The following is a 24853-nucleotide window of genomic DNA, read 5'->3' as shown; positions in this document are numbered from 1 at the left end:
TTAGTTCATTAGGATATCGTGGGTCTTGTCCCGACGTCCATCTCAATTGTTAGAGGCTTCATAGAGACGTTAGTTCTTGAGTGCCATTTTGGCTAGTGAATGTTCTTTATACATTCTAAGTTATTTATTGAGCAGTTCAGTTTACTTTTTAAAATATTTTATCATGAATAGGTCTTTCGCTAAGAGTTAAGCCAGGCCAAGGGTTCGCTTGGGGCTAGCAATGGCTCTCGAGTGTCAGTCCCACCCAGGATGTAGGCTCGAGGCGTGACAAAAATAAGGTGCGATGATAACAATGTTATGTTTCAGGTTGAAAAGAAAAAACAACAACTGCACATTGGTATAACTTATGTTAGATTTTATATATATATATATATATNTATATATTATTTTTCATTTTTGTAACAAAACAGTGTATAAAGTTATGCTAATTTTGATACATGGATAATTCCCTTTTAAACCAACAACCAAATAAAATCTGTTCAAATTTTGATGAATAAAGTTACTTACATGAATGAGTTAAGTAAAGGATTTTGAGTTCACGGGTAATCATGCTTCCCTCCAATGGTGTCAATAGTGATTGGGTGCATTTCTACCAGTGAGATAAGAAATTCAATTCCTATGTCCTACTAAATTAAGTACTTTTTAAAGGGTAATGCTAAATGACCAGAAATTTTTGTTAGAATTTGGTCAGAAATTTTAAAAAACTATCATATTTTTTTTTATTTTAAAATAAACTGATATTTTCCCCATGTTTTAGTTAAAAGATATTAAAGTTAAAAGGGTAAAAATATTTAAAAAGGTAAAATAACATAAAAAAAAATGCCATTCTGGCCAAATTCTAGCCAAAAAGTCTTTTTAAATTTCTTTATGAGATAATTACATTATAATGCAGTCCATAAAAGTTAGCATACATAATTGGGAGCCCTACATAATTTAGTCAAAACTTTTCAATGCTTACCTAAATTGGCTCAAAGGAAAAGTTTAAGGGATCTAGAGGGCTGTCATGAGCCCCCAACTCCCTCCCAATCAATCCACATTCAGAGCTAAATGATAGTATTTGATGAGACAAATTCAATGCAACAAGAATTCCATCCACAAATTAAAAAAATCACACATTATAGACGTGATTATCGTAGCGTACCAACAATTTTAAAAAAATATTTTCTAATCAAAATCTATTATGATTGATGATGTCTCACTTATCAGGATGATACACCATCACTAGATTTACCTCTCTACAAATTTTAAGAAGATTCCATCTTGACGTTTGAGAGAAATCAACTGACACAATTTGACGAAATTTTGATAGTTGTGTATACCATTTGTATATCTTTAAATACCGGATTGTGTCTTGGACTAAAAATTTGTACGGTCAGTTTTGAACTAAATTTTTAGAAAATCAGTTAGATAATGATACTTTTATGAAATTTTCCATTTCTTTATTTGATTTATTCTTCCAGAATTACCAATTCTCTAATTGGTATCCCTATTATCCTTTTGTAATACTAATTTAATTAAATAAAAAAGGAGTATTAAAATTAGTAGCAGCGGAGAATATAACATAGTCCAACTAATCATAATATCGTTAAATATATATATACCTATACACACTAAACTTTTTAAAAAAGTTCAAGTATTCATTATCTCATTTTAAAATTGAAGAATCTAATCATTTGCGGAATTGCCACACAATAATCCATATGGTAGCAATTGCGTCGCTACTTTGAAAAATCAATTTTATGGAGTCGTACTTGCTTTTAAAAAGGTAATTATGCTTGCAATTGCGTGGAAAATACACGGGCAAGTCACCATTCCAAAGACATCAACTTGCAATTATTCTACTCTTTTAATAAGCTGCTGTGGGGTCTTTTTTTCTTTTTCTTTTCGAAGCTACTCCCTTCGTTTCATATTAAAAACTCCATCTCTTCTTATTTATATGTCATTATTTTAGATTTCAGGTTTCTTAAGAAATTATGTAAGTTTTTCATTGTATCTTTATTTTGTATTCTCTTAAAGTTAAGTTTTTAATAAATGTATATAATTAGTTTGTTTTGATTAATTAAATTGGTCAATAAACATGAATTAATCATTTAGTTTTCATATGTTGATCAAATTCATACTTTTAAGGTTAATAACTCTTAGGGGTCGTTTGGTTTGAAAATGAGTTATGATGGGATAAGTTATGTTGGGATAAGTTATGTTGGGATTAGTTATGATGGGATAAGTTGTGTTGGGATTATTTTTTATTGAGTGTTTGGTTTGTTGTATTCAAAATAATAAATTTTAAGAACAATTTATTTGTTTACAAAAATGCCCTTCATTAATGTAAAAAGTGATATAACAAAAGGGTTGAAAGAGACATTTTTGTCATTTACCTATTTTATCCCGGGATAAGTTATCCCGGGATTACTATACCACCCAAAGAGAGGGATAACTTATCCCGGTACTAATTATTAATCCCGGGATAAGTTATCCCGAACTTGCCAACCAAACAACAAAATAAGCGGTACTATAATTTAATCCCGGGACTATTTGGTATTGTCCCTCACACCAAACGACCCCTTAAGGGTAAAATAAGAAGAATATTGTTATCTATGTATTGGTTTTGTGAAATGACGAATATTAACAAACATATATATATATATAGGAACCGAGGGAGTAGACACTTTCTATTTTACGTGGTAATAAAAAATTATTAATAGATTGATCAATTTTACTATTTTATCTTTTGTTCACATTAATTAGACTCTTGAAAAAGAAATTCTTAGATCCATATTAATTGTAGAGGTAAAATAAAAAGAATTTAATTAATTCTATCTTAATTTTAATAAGCGATCAAGTAATAATACATAACAATTATTTTTAATAAAATGTCTATTTAATATGAGTCGAAATAGTATGATGACTGGGTAGGAGACTAGAAAAGTGATACTCATTTTGTTCCTTTTTAACAACGAAGAAAATATAATATTTTTTATTTATTATATCCTCAATTTATTGAGAGAATTAATATTTTTAAATGTCATAAACTTTTTTAATGAGTAAATTTATTTTGAAATTATATTAAGTAATATAGATAAAATGATAAATTTATGACGTCAATTAAATTATTATTTTCTTAATAAGAGTACGAAGCAACAAATAAGTGGCCCTTGAAAAGGCATAAACTTTCAATTATTGTACTGTCCTAACTCCTAAGCCTTGGGGAAATAAATAGGAAGACTAGAAAAGAAAGACTTAAGTGGAGTCAACACCCATCACTTGCATTTCATATTTAGCAATTGAAGCCTCTGTTCTTAGTTGGAAGAATCAGAAAAAATGGCGAACGTAGCTGTAGAATTTCTCGTTGAGAACTTGATGCAGCTGCTGCGGGACAACGCAGAGCTAATTAGTGGAGTTAAAGAGGCTGCTGAGAGTCTACTTCAAGATCTAAATGATTTCAACGCCTTTCTTAAGCAAGCTGCCAAGTGCCACATCAACGAGAACGAAGTTCTGAGAGAACTCGTCAAGAAAATCAGAACAGTGGTTAACTCTGCTGAAGATGCTATTGATAAATTTGTGATTGAAGCTAAGCTACACAAGGATAAGGGTATGACCAGAGTATTAGACCTTCCCCATTATAAAAGAGTCAGGGAGGTAGCTGGTGAGATCAAAGCTATACGAAACAAAGTCAAAGAGATCCGACAGAATGATGCCATTGGACTTCAGGCCCTTCAGGATGATGATTCATCTGCCAGAGGTTTCGAAGAAAGAAAGGTATCACATCCTTAACAATCTTTTTTAAAAAAATTGGGGAAATGGGAAAGTGAGCAATCTAGTTGCAAAGATCAATATAATTGTGTCGTTTAACTTGGTTTCAGCTCGCATTTGTATCCTCCAACTTTAGGTCTACACTAGGAGACACTTAAACTAGTATAAAATTGAATAAGTAGACACACGTCTTATGTAACATAATACATGTAGGACGCCACATAGGATGTGAATTGCTAAAGTAGGACGCCACGTAATATGTATGAGTCTATTTGTTTGACTTTATATAAGTTTAAGTGTCTATTAGTTGTCGAAGACAAGTTACATGACATGTTTATGTATAGTGCCGTTATTGAGAGTACATGTATGTATGTATGTATGTATGTACCACTCTTGATAAATGTCACTCTTCTATCTGTGCTTTTTTAGCTCTTACTTGTTCACATATCTAATATTTATCTTGGCTGTATTAATCTAAAGCCTCCAGTGGTAGAGGAAGATGATGTGGTTGGATTTGACGAAGAAGCAGATATTGTAATCAAACGCCTTCTTGGAGAATCAAATCGTCTAGAAGTTGTTCCAGTTGTTGGTATGCCTGGTCTCGGCAAAACGACCCTAGCAAATAAAATATACAAGCATCCTAAAATCGGATATGAATTTTTTACTCGTATTTGGGTTTATGTATCTCAATCATACAGGAGAAGAGAATTATTTCTCAACATCATCAGCAAATTCACTCGAAATATGAAACAATATCATGGGATGTGTGAGGAGGATTTGGCTGATGAAATACAAGAATTCTTGGGAAAGGGAGGAAAATACTTGGTTGTCTTGGATGATGTATGGTCGGATGAAGCTTGGGAACGTATCAAGATAGCTTTCCCAAATAACAACAAACCGAATCGAGTATTGTTGACCACTCGAGATTCCAAAGTGGCTAAACAATGCACTCCCATACCTCATGATTTAAAATTTCTGAGTGAAGATGAAAGTTGGATATTACTGGAGAAGAAGGTTTTTCACAAGGATAAATGTCCTCCTGAATTGGTGGTACCATCTGGAAAGAGCATAGCAAAAAAATGTAAGGGACTACCCCTTGCGATTGTTGTTATCGCAGGAGCACTAATAGGGAAAGGCAAGACACCAAGAGAGTGGAAACAAGTGGATGATAGTGTGAGTGAACACCTCATAAATAGAGACCACCCTGAGAATTGTAACAAACTGGTGCAAATGAGTTATGATCGTTTACCTTACGACTTGAAAGCGTGCTTTTTATATTGTAGTGCATTTCCCGGAGGCTTTCAAATCCCTGCTTGGAAGTTAATCCGTTTGTGGATTGCAGAAGGTTTCATTCAGTATAAAGGCCACTTATCTCTTGAGTGTAAAGGAGAGGACAACTTGAATGATCTCATCAACAGGAATCTAGTGATGGTAATGGAAAGAACGTCTGATGGTCAAATCAAAACATGTCGTCTTCATGACATGTTGCACGAGTTTTGCAGGCAAGAAGCTATGAAGGAAGAAAATCTTTTCCAAGAAATAAAGCTAGGATCTGAGCAATATTTTCCTGGAAAACGAGAACTATCCACGTACCGTCGCTTATGCATTCATTCCTCAGTTTTGGATTTTATCTCTACGAAACCTTCAGCTGAACATGTGAGGTCATTCTTATCTTTTTCTTCAAAAAAGATTGAGATGCCATCTGCTGACATCCCAACCATACCAAAAGGCTTTCCGTTGCTAAGAGTTTTGGATGTAGAATCCATCAACTTCAGTCGCTTTTCCAAGGAGTTTTACCAGTTATATCATTTGAGGTATGTTGCTTTTTCATCTGACTCAATCAAGATTCTTCCTAAACTCATGGGAGAACTTTGGAACATCCAAACCATCATAATTAACACGCAACAACGCACTCTTGATATTCAAGCAAATATATGGAATATGGAACGACTAAGGCATCTGCACACTAACTCTTCTGCTAAATTGCCTGTCCCTGTTGCTCCAAAAAATAGTAAAGTTACATTGGTAAATCAAAGCCTGCAAACTCTCTCCACAATAGCTCCCGAAAGCTGCACTGAAGAAGTGTTTGCCAGGACTCCAAACCTGAAAAAGCTGGGCATCCGTGGGAAAATAGCTGTGCTTCTTGATAATAAGTCTGCTGCGTCGTTAAAAAATGTGAAGAGGCTAGAATACCTTGAAAACTTGAAGCTGATAAATGATAGTAGCATTCAAACAGGAAAGTTACGCCTTCCACCTGCATACATATTTCCAACAAAGTTGAGGAAGCTGACTTTATTAGACACCTGGTTGGAGTGGAAAGATATGTCTATATTGGGTCAGTTGGAACACCTTGAAGTCCTGAAGATGAAAGAAAATGGGTTTACGGGAGAGTCCTGGGAGTCTACTGGTGGTTTTTGTTCCCTACTGGTGTTGTGGATTGAAAGGACAAACTTAGTTACTTGGAAAGCATCAGCTGATGACTTTCCAAGACTTAAGCATCTTGTTCTCATCTGCTGTGATAACCTTAAGGAAGTCCCCATCGCCCTAGCTGATATACGCAGTTTCCAAGTCATGATGTTGCAAAATTCCACCAAAACAGCAGCAATATCTGCACGTCAAATACAAGCCAAAAAAGACAATCAAACTCAACAAGGGACTAAAAACATTGCCTTCAAGCTTTCCATATTCCCTCCTGATCTCTGATTCTGTGCACTCCTCCTTCACAGGTCAGTTTCATATAATAAGATTGCAGAACTGACAAATCACAATCTTTTTTGACATTCAAAGTAGTACTCCCTTCGTCCATCTTTACTTGTCCACTATACTATTTTGAGATATCCAACAATACTTGTCCAGTTTATAAAATCAATGAATAATTGTCTATTTTACCCTTGCTATTAAAAACTATTCATTTTTCAATGTTTAGATGACTTATATTTAATAAGGGTGATTTGATAAAATTACTCATCATTTAATGCTTTTGAATCTCTGTGTCAAGTCAATAGTAGACAACTATTGTTGGACAGAGGGAGTATTAGTGATCATGCTGCATAGCCCTTCCGGCCTCTGATTATTGTGATTTGTGCAGGTCCTCAATGAATCACACTGCATGAGGGCTGGTACCCTAGCTTGGATAAAGAAAGAGCCTCTATCTATCAATTGTTTTCATAATTCTTGAGTGGATGTCCGTCTTTCATGGTTGTTGTCATCTTGATTGTGGCCTTAGCTTGTATGTTCTTCATTTTGTGGTATGTTAATCTGTAAGAACAATGTATTTTGCATTCATCTATTCTGTAGTCTTTGGCTTCAGAGCTGTGTAATATTGTAAGAAATTATATGTATGGAGAGGTTCTAGGCTTGGATATTGTTTCGTTTGGAGGCTTGGAGGGAAGTATTATGAAAATACTTTCTCCTATACCTTCAGCAGGTCAAATTGGAGGTCACTCTTGGTGGGATATACTATTAATCATGTGGTTGAGTTATAGTATTTTATGTAATCCCTTGTAAAGACTATTTATTTCATTCTAGTTAAATATAATAAAGTTTTTATTTAAATAGATCATTGTGTTAATATGTGTCTCCATTGCTTATATAGTAGACGATTTTTGCATATGGAGTTATTTAACTCATATGCAGAAGATTAAAATTGTCGATTCTTATACGTCATAAATTAAATATTCACAACAAAGATGAAGTTGGACAAACATCTTGATGATTGTAGCACAAGATTAAAGATAATTCGATCTTAATTATGAGAATGGCTAAATTTCAACTTCTTGTGCTAGTACATTCCGTGTGTATTGAATGGACCAATTAGAGATGTTTGTTTATGTTCTGAATATTTATAAACAACTTCTCTAGTCCATTACGTGTACTTATACTCTTAATCTTGATATAATTATTATGATCTATGTGGTTTGATTTATTATTTTAATCTATTAAAATGTGAGACTATATTATGAGTCAATATATTCCCAATAGATTGGCTAATGACAAATCACATTAGTGAGCTAATAATTAGTTGATAGAACCATGTCTCAGACTTGAGATAGAAGACACCCTTTTATGGATACTTATAAGTTTTCACATGAAAACCCTGCAGGTGGATTTTATATTCGTCATGCGAAATAAGTCAAGTATAATAAAAAAGGATTAAATTAGTCAATAAATTAAATTATTCAGAAAATTTGATTTAATTAATTGGTGTCACTAATTCTAATATGAGGAGTTAAATAAGATGTAATGGTAGATTTCCAATTTAAATTAAGGAGTGAAAATAAATATTTTTAGTGGAATAATTTGTAATTTATTATTATATGATAATTCTTTCACTTACAAATTAATATCATAATAAGAAGCCTCATATAATAAGTCTTAGGCCCTACTATGCTTGATTAATTAATCAAGAATTTAAAAAGATCTTCTACAAGGAAAAAATGATTTGCCTTTTCATAATTTATATTATTATTGAGAGAAGCAAAAACGTTTTTGCTAGTCTCTTAAAGTGGTTATATTGTCCTTAAAGTAAGAATAAAAATGTTTGGCTTTTATAGTTGTTGATTGCCCTTTATGGCAATTGATAGCCTCTATTGTTGCGAACATTTTGACTCTTTGCCCCTCCCCTTCTTTAGTAGAGAAGTGGATATAAAAGGTTGAATAGCGATAAAGAGAAAATCATTCTTTTCTGAAAATAAATTACTTGTCCACACAAAGGTCGTGGTTAAAAAAATTATTCAGGTCATCATCTCTAAACGAGGTTTTTGAAAGCTTCAACAGGTTAGTAATACTTACTTAAATTTCGGTTTTGATTTATATTAACATGTTAATATGTAAGTTTCTGATCCATGATTATACTTCTGTTGCGTACATGATTTATATACTCTAACAACACTAACTCTAAGCAGAGCTGGATCCATAATTTTAAGTTTCTGATTCCTATTGAGGTACTTATCGATCTATTGGTTAAATATTTGTGTTTAACATCTCAACTTATTATAGTTATTCATTTTTAATTGCACTAAACCGCCAAGTACCGAATCAATAAGATCATCGGTCGGCCTATGTCATATTGAAAGATAAAACATACATATGTGCTTCTCTAAATCACAAATAAAATATGTATTGGAAATCAATAAAATAAATTCTAAACTAGTATATCTCCACAAATATAAATATAATAACGTTAATAGACATTATAGTGAGTAGTGACTTAAAATTCCGACTGGATTAACAATTGTAATAATATCACCCTCACTTCAACAGTTTCAACCTATTTAAATAGAAAATTTGAATTTAAAATAAATAACTAGAACTCAACAAAAACTTCTGAAAGAAACCAAGAATATTTTAGAACCCAACGAATTAGACTACTAAAAAAGGAGAAAGTTGAAAGTATTGTTTTCCTAAGTTGGGTTATAAATGATGCACTGATATCATATTACCATTTGAAACAGATTATGAGATAATATAATGAAATTGTTTACTGGAAAAGGAAAAGAAAACGTATAGGCTTTTCCTGATATCTACCTATATACTAGTATACGTATCCGCGCGTTGCGCGAATATATTAATCTTTGATTATTTTAGTTTCAGAAAATATAAATAGTTCAAATATTTTTACACGTTTGTCATGTATTATTTTTATGTTGTAACAATTCATTAATTCAAACTTTTCACATGAAATGTTATTAAATCACATGTTGGTTTATTTTGCATATGTTTTTTTGGAATAAAAAAGGTTCAAAATATTTTTTACATTCTTAAATAAAAATAGATTCGAATTGAAAAATAATAGGTCTTTTTTGTACCATTTTCTTTTAGAATCTATGGACATTTTATAGGTTTCTATATTCTAAAAGTTAAAGATAGTTCATTTATCTTAAGTATACTAATAGTTTAAAAAATTTACTTTTCAAATAAATAATATATAATATGATTTCATCACTTCGTTCTATAATTTATTTTTTTGTAAAAGAAAATATTTAACTATAGCTTATTATTTTATTCCCATTAATATTTCTGTAATTTAGGCCATAAACATAATATTTTTTTGTAGTACTTTACTATACTAAAAGTTAATGAGGTTATTTATGTAATGGCCCGAATTTGAAAGGTCATTTTGTGATAATTTTGAATAATCATTTAACAATAGTTAATTAATTTACGGATAATTTATTTATTATTAATAATAATGGATCAAGTCTGAAATATTAAAATAGATTAATAGGAACTATTACTTTTAATAAATAATTAATTTAGAAAAGAAAGTAAAGAGAAGATAGGAAATCAACCTGCGCGGACGCGACGTGAACACAGAAGGACGAATTGCTCCTCTCCTGTAAGGTAAATTTCTAAGTTAAATTTACAGATTTGCATATAGTAGCATTAATTGCTCCTGCAATGCCTGCATTAATTGCATATATATTATAATAATAATGTTTGAGAATTAGATTGATTTTAGGGTTATACTTTTAGCGTACTGTTTCTTCTTTTCCTTTTAAATGAGTTTTATAATCCTATCATTATAAAATTTGTAGAAAATTGATGTATGTTATTGAAAGATTTTTTGAAAAATTTAAAGTTAGTCTTTTGCACTTTTCTGTAGTTGAAGTTACTCGGTTCGTAACTTGGATTTGATTTTTGGATTTTTTTTGATAGTTATTGCATTATAATTCAAAGTTTTAACATATTGGGATGGCCAATTAAATATAAGGTGTATTATATTATCTAAAACCTATTAGGGTTGTAGCGTTTTGAGAAATTATGACTTAACCCTAGGCTTGAAACTTAGAAAATATGATAATTGAAATGTTAGTTGACATCAAGATTTTTGGAACTTGATTATAAACTTGGGTGAATTTTTGGGTCAAGGCTAAACACATAGTAATACGAGTGTTGTTAGTATTCAGAAACTTATCGTGGTTACTTATTTGAATAGATTGCTTTGAGTTGGAAGTTCAACGAGATGGGAAGACTCAAGACCCAGAGTGATTGTTCAATTAATTAAGGCAAGTGGATTTCTAAACCCTTGTTAAGTGTATGGAATTCGTGTATTTCCTTGTAATATGTGTTTGGGGGTAATGAGACTTGGTGATGGGTTAACTTGTCCACGTTGATTAATTCTAATGATGAAAAAGGGGTAATAAAAGGCAATGTGATTAATTGTTTGTGTGTGATGTGTTGAGAATTGTTTGTGACGGGCATTGGTACGACCAGTGTTATAAAGGGAAAGTTTATTACTATAGAATGCGGATTGTAATTCGAGAATGCCAAAGCATATGGGCATTAGTTGATATATTATTGACTTGATTTATTATGTGTGATTGTGTTCTTTATTGAACCCGTATACTGGTGATAGCTGAGATGATTACATATCATATTGATATCTGATTGAGATACATCATCCCTTTTATTGAAATCATATTGTGCACATGCATTGACATGAGATTGAGTATAAGTTGGGCACATGGAGATCGTCCGTGCTGGGGATGGTGAGATGTTAAGTGTCACGCCCCGAGCCTACACCTGGACGTGGCCGGCACTCGAAGACCATTGCTGGCCCCCAAGCGAACCCTTGGCCTGGCTCTCTTCACTCAGCGGAAACTTAACTCAACAGAATACCACCATGTAATGCAAGGACATAAAACAACTTAACTGATAAAATCTGGCCCATAAAGGCAACTCGAGTCTCAAAATAGAATATTTACATATATACATAGATGAGAGACTCAATCTAACTGACTGACTGTCTATGAAGCCTCTAAAATATTGAGATAGATGTTGGGACAGACCCCACAACATCCTAATAAAACAAAACTAAGAGAACAAAATAACTGAGTCCTCCGGAACACAAAGAGGCTCACCACTGACTCTAGAGTGCTTAGCTGGATCAACGGCGTACCGGATGCTGGTCCTAGGTACCTGTATCTGCATCGTCATAAGATGAAGGCCAACTGGCATCAGTACATTGAATGTACGAGTATGCGAGCTGGAAAGCTAAGCAACAAAGGCTATAAGGAAAATCTGGAAGAAACTGAATAGCTTACCTGACACAAATCAACTCAACCTGACTAATTTCTTTCAATATAAAGCAATTTAAAACAAGTGCGATATAAAGAAAGACTGTTTAAAACCTGCTATAAACTCTGTGTGTATATAAAGATACAATTAGCCTGAGATGTATATAGAAATACAAATGAACTGATGTATATAAAAATACAATAACTTCTATGTATGAAAATACAATAACTGTTGAGTATGAAAATACACTAACTGCTGTGTATGAAAATACAATAACTGTTGTGCATGAAAATACAATAACTGTTGTGTATGAAAATACAATAACTATTATGGGAGTTTCTCTAACTGACAACCATCACATAGAGCTGCAGTGATGATACAACGATCGACCTCACGTTGCCAGAGCATCCTATACTTGGCCAAAGGTATAAGACCTGAACTGCCTAATGGATCCACTAGTCTATTTGGAAAAGGATTCATCTAAAAAGTATGATCCTTTTCTACCCATGGTGGCAAACATGGTTCTATGGGGGCTGTGGGTTCCTTGAACGCTCCCCCAACTCGGTGCTCGATACTGCTCCCAAAAATGTACTGGCTCTTATGTTTAAAAAAAACATTTCCTTCCTGCTGATTTGAGATTATTACTCAAAACATAGCTCAAAGGCTATCTTGGAAATCTCAGTTTCCTCTCTTGCTTCATTTAGAAAGCGATAACTCTTTTCTGGAAAACTAGCCCGAAGGCTCTTTGGAAATCTCAGTTTCCAATCTTGTTTAAATGTAAAAACATTTCTTTAAAACTTCTTTGGGAATACATAGTTCCGTAATAATTTTTGAGAAATGAACTCAACTCATACTCTTGGCTTGACTTAAAACTCTTTACTTAACTTGAACCTTGAGCCTTAAAAATGAAGTTAAAACATTCAATAAAGACTCTTGAACAACTTTAAAGACTTGCTTCTTAACTTCTAAGATTAACTCTTAACTTCACTTGACTTGGAAACTAACTTTCCTTGAATTGGATTTATGGATTCAAGGTGTTTGATCACATGTTATGGATGAGTTCTTGACGTTTAGACGTACCTTGGAGTGTTGGAAACAACTATGAAACATAGGTACAACACGTAGGAACATGTATGAAAAAGTGAGGAAGGAATGGGAAAACTTGGCGCTCTGAGAGGCGCAGAGCGCCAGACCAAAAACTTCAAAGGGGGCCTGCTGGCGCACTGCTAGGCGCGCCGCCCCAAGGGGAAAAGTTCAGAGCCCCTCTTGGGGCGCGCTGACAGGCGTGACGCCCACCCGTTTTCCCTGAAAATCTGACTTTTCTCCTTAGTTTCTCCAACTCTAAAGCCTCTCAACAACAAAGATTCTTCCCCCAAACACTTAGAATCATCAAAACCCTCAACATACGATAGATTTCAACTCACAAACACCACCGGAAACATGTCCCAAATCAACAAGACTTCAACACAATCACAACCAACAACTTCAATAAACATAATCAATCTTTTATCGAAATTAAATGAGCTTGGCGTGTGGGGGAAAGGATCAACCCAACACTATGAACTCACATACCTAGTAGGGATCACCCCCGACGATATCCACGACGAATCCTTGGTTGATCTTTTCTTTCTCCTCTTCTTCTCCTCTTCTCCTCTTCACTCTCAAACCCTTACTCTCACTCTTTAAAAATGAGAAAAAACTGATCAAAATCAGTCTAACACACTAATATATATCCAAAAGAAAAGGCTAGGGAAAAGACCAAAATACCCTTACAAATTTTCGGGTAAACTTCCCTGCCAACAGCCCAACTTCCAAAGGGTATAACTCACTCATACGAACTCGGAATCGAGCAAACTTGGCGGCGTTGGAAATCTCATTCCACGAACTTTGCAAGAATAACTGGAACTACACCTAATTCATCCTGAGCTAGGAGTTATAACTGTTCAAAGCTGGCCAAAAACTCACTTTTTTCCATACTTAACCAATTTTTTTCCAGATTTTTAATTCTTTCAAAAAAATGACTATTTCCAATTCTAAGCCTCTTCATAGCTATTTCAAATTGCCGGATGTTACATTAAGATTATAATTTGGGCACGTGGAGATCGTTCGTGCGAAATTTATTTGATTTATCATAGTGCGTTGAGATCGTCCGCACAGACACGTGGAGATCGTCCATGTTGGTATATGGACCTCGCGAGTCCCCCATGGGTCATGAACTCTCGATGTATATTCCGAGGAGTATCATGTATATACGGTTGAGAGAGTACTTGGTATTCTGAGGCATATCATTTCATGGTGTCATATTGCATTGCATCCCATGACATCCTTCATTCTTGATGATTATGTGTTTTATTGGTGGTTGGAAAGTACTTGATGTTTGATTACCTCTATTTGATGAACTTGACCTTGTATGTTGTTGATATTTGTGAGTGCCTTTTTGTGAAAGTTGTGATTGATGAATATTGAGTTTGTTGTTGATGATATGTAATTTGTTAAAGTGATTGTTGTTGAGGTGGGTGCTATGTAAACTGTGAACTGTTAGGTTAGGCTGGTTTTATGCAGGCTGTAGTTGTGGAGGTTCAGTTGGGATGTAAGGAGTACCCGTATTCTATTCCCTTAGCTTGTGTTTAGAGGTGTACTTGTTGAGTACCGTGTGGTTTAGTACTCACCCCTTGCTTCTACAATTTTTTATAGGTTACAAACCTGGATTTTGTGATACTTTCCATTCTCTTATTTTCCGAGGCTTCTTGGAGATTTGTGAGGTAGTTGTTTGTCATCTCAGCGGACCTTCTTATTCTTATTTATGATATTGTTCTATTTTAGAGACAACATCATCTGAGACTTACGTTTTCTTTCAAATCTATTGTAATACTTTAGAGGCTTGTACACGTGACAACCAGATTTTGGGGGTATTTTTGAGTTAATTATGAAATTTCCGCATTTTATTGTAATGGGTGAGTGCTAGGCTGACTTGTCTTGGTGGGATAAGGCGAGTGCCATCACGTCCATTTTTGGGTCGTGACAACTTAATTATTTGTATGCAGTTTATATAAGGATAGTTATCCATTTTTTTTAAAAAATAAATAAGTTTGATTTTTAAATTAATTAATTAATATATTTAACTAATAAGTACTATTCATATTCATAATTGAATAACCCAACATATATGTTGCATGTCTTATTTTCTTTAACCTTTACTTTTTGAAGAAAAACATATCTATCTTTATTTTTATAAGTATTTTTTAAAAAAATATCCATATTTATTTTTATAATTATTTAAGATTGAACATAGGGATTTAATTTGCCATGTTTGTTATTTTTTTTTTCTATTGCATGTCTGTTATTTTGGGTTGGAGATAAATGGTATATTGTGCACCTATGATTTTGAAGCATGTTTTCCTGAAGAGTTTAATATGGATGAGTTATTTAATTTTTTTGTAATTTGTTTAAAAAATATCCATATTTATTTTTATAATTATTTAAGATTGAACAAAGGGATTTAATTTGTCATGTTTGTTATTTTTTTTTCTATTGCATGTCTGTTATTTTGGGTTGGAGATAAATGGTATATTGTGCACCTATGATTTTGAAGCATGTTTTCCTGAAGAGTTTAATATGGATAAGTTATTTAAATTTTTTGTAATTTTTAATATAGATAAGTTGAGCATGTGAAATTTTTTGATTATCTATTGTTAATAATAAATACTTTCAAAATTTACTTTGAAAAAAAAAATCATGATAAAAATATGATCCAAAATACATTAGGCGAAAAAAATCTTAATCAGTTACCTTAATTTTAGGATTCCATCATAAAACTACCATACACAAATTTAAAATTGCCCTTAATAATTAAAAAAAAATAACTGCAATAATAATTGGAGATAATTTAATTATTTTAATCATCATAGGAGACAACAACTTGCCTTGTAGTTGCTATTAAAAAAGGGTAAAAAATAATAATCATGATTTACACTTTTATAGTAACCATATTTAGTGACTTTGCAAATAAATAAATTTATTTTTATTCTTAACAAATTTGAATTTTTTATTTTTGTTAATCAGTTTTAAAAGTTCGTGGATATGTAATGGAAAGTTGTAAAACCGACAATTTAAATTCTAATTGTAAATAAAAGTTTAATATTAGAAAAACAACAAGATAATATTTAGTTAGTAACTCAGTTTTTATATTCACGTTTTATTTAAATTATTATATTTTTTTAAATGGTTATATCATGATGAATTTAAGTAATTCTTTAATAAAATTTAATTTTTTAAATTTTAGTTTAGAATTTGATATGATTACAAATTACAAATAATTAATTTTAATAAGGAAATTATTTTTCTATGATGCAATAAGATCGTTGAAATTCTATTTTGTGACTTTTGTCTAATAAATCATAAGTTATAAACCTATCCAAACATGCTCTAATAAAAAAAAAAATAGAATTATCAAAGATATTCTATCTATAAGACAAATAGTAACTTTATCGAACTTTATGGAACTTAAAGGCCATGAAATAAAAACTAAACTAAATAAACAGAAGGCTTAAAAGAATGGATAATGCATGATCCTTAAAACAAATTAGGCCAACTAATTAATTAGTCAAAATAGAAATGTTAAAATTTTAGTTTATAATAAATACTATCCTTAAACGGTTACGATTAGTTTTAAAACTACATATTTTGTTTCTAATTTTAATCTTATATTCTTAAAATTAACTAACCACTCTCAATTAAAAATTTAAAATTTAAAAATATTATGTAACTCTTTAAAAAAAGTTTATTTTTAAATTTTAAATAGTATAGCCATTTTTATTATGTTGTTGATACGTTTAATTTTTTGCAATTTATTTATTTGTTAAAAAAATATTTTTTGAATTGAATTTTCTAGATTTAGGAGCATTAAGATAGAATTACCTTTTTTTTTTTTTCAAAATTTACCATATTTGTGGGGAAAAATAAGTTAACCTATATTTTTTTTACCGTATTAATAACTTTAAATGTGCGTATAAAAAAGGAATCACACACGTATTTAATTACTATTAAAATTTGAATTTAAAAAAAAAAGGTTAAAAAGTTAAAGTAATAGTAAAAATTAGATTGACATTACTTTTTCTGTTTTTTATTAGCGTATGATTATTATTTTCAAAATTTAAAAACATATTTTTACTCTATTTATTTTTATAGATAGGTGGTTTGCTACTATCCTTATTAATCTCAACTGTTTTTTTTTTTTACATATAAGGTGGTTGATATCTATTCTTACTTATCTCAATATTTAAATATTTTCTTTAAATAAATATATTAATATCCAAACAAAAAAACTGTCTGTTAAAACTTCCTCCCCACATATTTCCATCCAAAAACTGTCGTATCCATTTAAAGAAAACAAAACTTCCTTTATTCAAACAATACCCAAAATTCTCACTTAAATTTTCAAAAGACGATTTTCTTTCCACAATTTTATTTTCCCATCCCAAAAACTTCTTTATAAAATTTAATGGGTTCTCTATAAAAAATCAATGTTGTGGTTCAATTACATATATTTTAAATAGAAGATTAATTGGATTCAGCGGAAAATAGAATGTGGAAAATATGGGCGATTGATTTAAATCCATGACAAAGAAGAAATGAAGAAAAATTGGAGAAACATCAAGATGTCAATCGAACGAAGATATCGAAGACTGCATATTAAAACTTTATCAATAAAAGTTCAACGACATCAATTGACTCAAATATTTGATGGGTCAATATTAAGAAGTTGTTATAATAATGTTTGGTGTATCTAAAAAAAATATTCTCACTGCACATAGATTAGAGTAATTAATTTTATTATCATCAAGTGTTTATATAAAATCAGCATATTATATATGATTACCTACTCTTGCATGTAGGTAATAACACTATTTACTATTTTTATGAAGATAATTTTCTTTAATGTATGTGCTTACATTTTTCAATTTTGTGATTTACTACTATTTTAAAGTTCTTAGGTGAGAATTGTAAATATAAAGGTTGAGTTTATAGTATGATGCAAAATTATCCCATTAAACTTCAACTTATTGCATATATATGCCATTAGCATATATATAGAATATAATTATTTTATATATTTTTTCTACCTGTTAGGATGTTATGTACAATAAAAATAATTTTATCTTCTTTTGCATTGAGATTAAATAATAATATTTAAATAATGACATACAAAATATACATTTATGAAAAAACGTAAATCAGAAATATTTGAATCCAATTCCAAAAATATTGGAAAAATTTATTTTAATATTAATGTTTGAAAATTATTTTAAATTAAAATAAAATGTTAAGTAAGAACTTTCACCAACTAGCCACGAATTAAGGAGCCCTATTAAACGTAAAAATTAAGAATTTTAAATTTGTTTTAAATTAAAAACCTATCTATTAAATCTGCATGTTTGTCTTTTTATTAAAAAAAAAAAGAAAAAGAAAAAAGAAAAGAAGCAATTCCAAGTAGTTATAACTATATTTACAACAAATTAAATCATGACATAGCTCCACACACACTTCCAAATAATATTAACTTAGAATAAAAATATCAATTCAACAAATATTAGTGTTCAAAATTTCTGTTCAACAAATACATATAGATTACACACATAAGAATTTCAAATGTCAATATTAACAATGTTAAATTCAAATTCTAATTAAAGATTCTTATACTAACTAAAATTCTAATCAAAATTAGATTCAATTAAAGTATAATAATAATGCTTATCTTCAAAATTACGTTTTCAGAATTTAGATTTTTTTTATATCTACTAAAATTTTGAATTATTTTTGGGTTTTAATATTGTTTTCAAATATTTTACAATTTTGTAGAATTGTGGATTACAATTTTGAATGTTGATTAGCAATTTGAATGCAAGACAATTACTCAACAAGATTATACTTTCACTTAATCAATATCGATGTTTATTCGAATTCATATTAATTTCTGTAAAATATATGATAATAACATTAGGTCACACAACTTAATTTACATTTTCTTTTATAATCATCAATTATAACAAATCTTTTATATTTTAAATTGTCAATCATATTGTCCAAATACCCATAAATATCAAGGATATGGTGACTTATTACCTAAATACAAAAACAATACAATAAGAATAAACTATTTCATAAATTAAATATTCAATTTATAAGAATTTATCCCATAATTGGGAAAATCAAATTTATCTAAATTAATTAGCTATTATTATTATTATTATTATTGTTATTATTATTATTATTATTATTATTATTATTATTATTATCTATTTTAAGAAGATTATGGATCAATTTTGGATAATACCGTAAGTCAAATTTAAAGAAAAAATATTGTCATGATTAGGTAAATGGATTCATTTTTCGGAGTACTATAATATAAATCTAGCCTGAGATTTTTTTTCTACTGATAAATATAAGGAAAAATTAGAGAAATCCCACCTTTTAGTTTACTTATTATCATTATTCCCTGTAAGTTTTATAGATTTCCAAAATTTCTCATTTTCGCGCATCAAATTAATGTATCAGCGCTTATATTATTGTATCTCGCACATCAGATTAATGTATCAACGCTTATATTATTGTATATCGCGCATCAGATTAATGTATCAAAGCTATATAAGTGCTGATACATGTGCGAGATACAATAATATAAGCGCTGATACATTAATCTGATGCGTGAGATTCAATAATATAAGCGTTGATACATTAATCTGATGCGCGAGATACAATAATATAAGCGTTGATACACTAATTTGATGCGCGAAAATGAGGGATTTCTGTAATTACAATAATGTGATTTCTGTAATTTGCCCTAAAAATAATATATAGGAAGAAGAAATCGACTTATATTTGCTATATAATAGGTAAATAAATATATTAAAAAATTGGGATGTGAAGTTATCAGGATGATGATGATAAATGATTATATGTATGCGATTATTACCAATATAATTATACATTATTCCAATTTTGAAGCTACATAATCGCATACTATTTGTTGTTAGATTCGTTGGGAAGCAAGACAATTAACAATTTCACTTTTTAAATATTTCTTCATTTTCAAAGTACATCCACAATAATTGTTAAAGTTGAGCTACGTCTTCTTATTCCGTTCTTCGATCTTAAAATATACAATGACTAAAACATAATGTTTTAGGCGATCGATCAATTATTAGAAATAATTTTGTATTCATTACCTTTTTAATTCTATTTAGGTGATTCAACTAAGATTTGATGCTCTTTGCAACTTAAAATTTTATGATAAATTTGTGTTATATTTGATACTTGTTCATAATTTTTAGTAACATAACATTATGGTCATCAATTAAAATTGTTTTTGTTGTTGTATGAACATAAAAACTATAAATGTTCTATTCGACTATTTAAGATGTATCAAGAAGTGCTAAGATACTTGCTTTGCTAATCATCATCACAAATGTGCAACAAAAACTCACAAACTAAAAAATCTCGCTCATTGATGTATATACTAATTTAAATTTTTAAAAAATTATATAATAAATGTATAGTATATATTCAAGCACAGTAATTACTTTCGTTAATATTATCCGCACATCGCGCGGGTACGTATACTAGTTATATAAACAACACACATAATATTAATTTAAAATAGTTACTTTTTGAATTTGAATTTAAAGTGGTTACCTAAAACTGCTCCACCCATTATCTCTATTCTCTCTCTCTATATATCTATATATACATAACTAAATTCAATTAAATAATTAATGGATCTATTATTCTTCAAATGTGGAAAGTTATTTGTTGAATTAGTTTCATTCTTCTTATCTTTATCTTCTTTTGGGGTGAATTGATAGATTATTTTTTGACTAGCCGAAGAAAAAATTGAATATATTTGCAAAGAAAAAAGTGAAAGTCAAGAAGAAGAAGAACAATATCTATCAAAATTCTGTGTATGCATCTTAGGAAACATTATTGGATGACACTCTACTGATACACAATGAGTTCGTGTTGAGAACGTGACCATTGAAGCAGAGGCGTATCCAGGATCTCAAAAACATGGGGGCACCATTATCTTCAAAATAGACAATTAATTCAATTATATAAATTTTACGGTGAGAACAAGTTGACGAGCAAGTAGGTAGTAGCAATCTTTATATAGTAATATATTAGCAAAAAACATCATTCACTTACAATTGTCCTCGACGAGTTTTCATATTTTGAAAACGGTCAATAATGGCATCATTACTTACATTTTAAAATATACTACGCTCTATATAGCAAACTAAACAACCATTCAAAAGATCTTCATCCATCCTATTACGCAAATCATTCTTTATGTACTTCATTGATGAGAATGCTCTTTCCACGCTTGCGGTAGCAACAGGAATAATCAAAGTTAACTTCACAAGTAGATACACAAGTGACCAAGTTTGATCTAGTTTTGTCTCTATCATCACTTTTGCAAGATTCTTGATTCCCTTCAAGTTGAGAAACTTGCTATCACACTTTTGAGCATAGACAATAAAATCATCAAGTTGAAAATTGAGTTCCCGAAGCTCTTTATCACCAAACTCACTTGAGTAGTACTCGGCTAGTTTTATTATCCTATCCTTGTGAAAATTAGCAAATGAATCAACCAGACTCAAACTAGCCATACCGAGGAGCAAGTCACTAGTCACCACATCAAAACGATTATTGAGTTCTTGAAGTGCCAAATCAATGACGGCATAAAATACTTCCACACGAAAGTGATGCAAATATGAAATATTGGACCTCTTACGCTTCGACTTCCCATTAGAGTAGTCTTCATTCATTTTGGGAATTGAAACTCCATGTTTACCACAAAATAAGCTAACCTCATCCATCATAGAGTCCCATTCATCCTCTCTCATCATTTGCAATCGTTTCTTTGAAAGGTCAAGCAATCCCATAGCATTAACGATATCTTGATCTTTTTTTTGTAAAACTTTATTCAACTCATTCGTCAATAGCAACACCTTAAACATCAAGTGCAACATAAAGACAAATTCAAATTCATGAATCTTGCTCAAAAGATTTTCCGCCGCAAATCTATCAAGATGATATGGACAATCACGTTTCATATCCTTAAGCACATTAACAATTGAAGAAAAAAGAATCAGGAAATTGTCCAAGGTTTTAAAATGAGACCCCCAACGAGTATCACCCGGTCGTTGGAGGCCACGTTCTTGATTCAAACCTTGCCCTGTATGAACTTCTCCAAATTTAAGCAACTCTTCCAACTTATCTTCTTGATGTTGTCGAAGTGAATCTCTGCGTTTAAATGAAGCTCCAATAGTATTCAAAATATTAGTGAGAACATAAAAAAAATTATCCACATCCGAATTCTTTTTGGAAAGACCTACAAGTGCCAATTGCAATTGGTGAGCAAAACAGTGAATAGAATATGCAGATGACGTATCTTGTAAAATCAAAGACTTGAGACCATTTATTTCCCCTTGCATATTACTAGCCCCATCATAACCTTGACCACGTATTTTGGATGTACATAATGAGTGATCCAAAAGCAAAGAATAAATTGCCTTTTTTAATGATTGAGAAGATGTATCATTTACGTGGACAATACCCAAGAATCGCTCTATCACCATTCCACTTTTGTTGACATATCTCAAAATTAGAGCCATTTGCTCCTTATGAGAAACATCCTTTAATTTGATTATCAACTAATATTAATAATCACCGTCCAAGTCTTCAATGATAGCCTTAGTTGTTTCTTTAGCACAAGCCTCCACAATATCTTTTTGAATTGTCGGACAAATCATCATATCATTTGCATTACCTAATATTACTCTTCCCACATCAAAACTTCTATCCCCATACCATTTCAAAAGTTCAAGAAAAGCACCCTTATATTCGGAACCTTCACTTTCATCATGTCCACGAAATGGAAATCCCGATGTCAAGAGAAATCTTGCTACATCAATTGAGGCATTTAAACGCATCGGATAATCACTTCTTGCCTTTTCACTTTGCTTGTCAAAAGAAGATTGGATCGATTGTCGTTGGTTTTTCAAATCTTGCATCCTATTGAAACATTTATGATGGATACTATTTACCTTACCAACATGTTTTTTGAATCTTTCTAAAGCTTTGTTCCAACACCTAAAACCATCTCTTGTAAATGAATCTCTGGCATTTCCACGACTTTCAAGTTCATTCTTGAACAAATAACAACACAAACAAAATGCCGCATCTGCTTTAATGCTATATTCCAACCATTGAGATCTTCTCTTAAACCAAATTGGTTGAAATTGACGCATTTTTTCTCCAAACTTAGTTTTAGGGAAGATATGATCAACAGGCTGACATGGCTTTTTTTGAATGTAATACCTCCTTACCGCATCTCGAATATTAGGACCATAAGATGAAATAGGCATTCGATCTTTGGGATCTGCTTCAAGAGATATAAAATCAAGCATATTATCCATATTTGAAAGTGGAAAAGAATTTGTATGTCTTTGAACTTCCGGAGCAACTTGTGAACTCACAAATGGTTGATTAGAGCTAGAACTTGGTTGGCTATCTTTAGGCTTTGGTAACTTGATGAGAAACTTATCCATTTGTGATTTGATGAATTGATTGTAAGAATTATTTTACCTACAAAATTAAATATTCACCCTTCTATTCAATCTTATAAAAACAAAATAATTTTTTAAAAATATTAGCACAAATAACAAGTTTACTAATAAAAGAATCACAATTATTAGATAACTATTTAGAAATCAAGAAATTCTTATAAATTTAAATATTCAAGCAATCAAATAATGGAACCACTTCATAAATCAAGAAAAACCTATAGATAACTATTTAGAAATCAAGAAATTCTTATAAATTTAAATATTCAAGCAATCAAATAATGGAACCACTTCATAAATCAAGAAAAACATATAGATAACTATTTAGAAATCAAGAAATTCTTATAAATTTAAATATTCAAGCAATCAAATAATGGAACCACTTCATAAATCAAGAAAAACATATAGATAACTATTTAGAAATCAAGAAATTCTTATAAATTTAAATATTCAAGCAATCAAATAATGGAACCACTTCATAAATCAAGAAAAACATATAGAACAAATGAAGTACATTAATAAATAATTTTTTTTTTTAGATAACATACCTTGTTGTTCTCAAATCTCACTTCTACTTCACCATGAACAACAAAGTGAAAATGTGGAATGAAGCCAAAAGAATAACAATATGATGTCTTTACTCCTTTTTACCTTTTAGTTTAGGGCTTTGAAAAGTCAAAAGAAAAAGTTAAAATAAATAAATAAGAAAAACGTCTAAATAAAGAAGGAAAGGAGAAAAAGAAAGTAAAAAATATAATTTGACTTTATTGACACTTCTAGCTTAAGGTCTAGACATAGCTAATGCAACCTAAAAATATGGGTAATTGAACCTCTTTTTATTTATAAATTATTAAAAAGATCTATGAAAAGTGGCACATTTTGTTATATTAATTAAAAATTAAAAATGTTAATGTGGATAGAAAAATTTGAACCACAAATCTATAAGTTATGCACCCCCTATTTGTACTTACTTATCAATATACTAGAGTATTCTTTTTAACCTTGGGTTCACCAATACAAATTTAAAAAGATAATTAGAAAAATAGTAGTATTATATAGGGGTTAGGAAGGGGAGGATGGGTGCATGTGAACCCCATCCCCTTCATGTACATATGCCTCTGCATGAATTATAAATGTAACTTTTGCATTAGAATTGTCTTGATTGACGTTCTCTGTAACATTCAAGTGAAATTTTTCCTCCTATATACGTATTAAGTATAAAGATTTTCATGTTTATGAAACAAAAAAATTCTAGATTTATGGAAAGAAAATTAAGTAATTAATTTTTAAAATGTTTGTTATTCTTATTTACTTAAATTGGACAATATTTTATAACCAAAAACCTCATTGGGAAATAAAAATCATTTCTTTTTTATATAGTTTTTTTATTGGTATTCTTTGACCTTCTCTTACACATACTATAAATTAATTTTTTTTATATTTAATTAGTTAATGAACTCTTG

At 30.5% G+C, this 24853-nt stretch overlaps 3 protein-coding genes across 3 annotated transcripts; 1 reads left to right on the top strand and 2 right to left on the bottom strand.

The window, feature by feature from the left end:
- Positions 1-3223: 3223 nt before the first annotated feature.
- LOC125864490 (putative late blight resistance protein homolog R1A-3) lies at positions 3224-7307 on the top strand. The gene is made up of 3 exons (XM_049544511.1): positions 3224-3756; positions 4231-6476; positions 6839-7307. The coding sequence occupies exons 1-2, from the start codon at positions 3319-3321 to the stop codon at positions 6451-6453; spliced, it is 2661 nt and encodes an 886-aa protein (XP_049400468.1). The 5' UTR covers positions 3224-3318; the 3' UTR covers positions 6454-6476; positions 6839-7307.
- Positions 7308-21029: 13722 nt separating this feature from the next.
- LOC125863912 (uncharacterized) lies at positions 21030-22439 on the bottom strand. The gene has a single exon (XM_049543884.1). The coding sequence runs from the start codon at positions 22437-22439 to the stop codon at positions 21030-21032; it is 1410 nt and encodes a 469-aa protein (XP_049399841.1).
- Positions 22440-22484: 45 nt separating this feature from the next.
- Positions 22485-23375, bottom strand: LOC125863911 (uncharacterized). Its single transcript, XM_049543883.1, has one exon. The coding sequence runs from the start codon at positions 23373-23375 to the stop codon at positions 22485-22487; it is 891 nt and encodes a 296-aa protein (XP_049399840.1).
- Between the last annotated feature and the right edge of the window lie 1478 nt (positions 23376-24853).

Source organism: Solanum stenotomum, chromosome 5 (genome assembly GCF_019186545.1).
Source record: "Solanum stenotomum isolate F172 chromosome 5, ASM1918654v1, whole genome shotgun sequence".
NCBI classification, from domain to species: domain Eukaryota; kingdom Viridiplantae; phylum Streptophyta; class Magnoliopsida; order Solanales; family Solanaceae; genus Solanum; species Solanum stenotomum.
The sequence above is the reverse complement of the archived record's forward strand: the minus strand, read 5'-3'. Positions and strand labels throughout refer to the sequence as shown.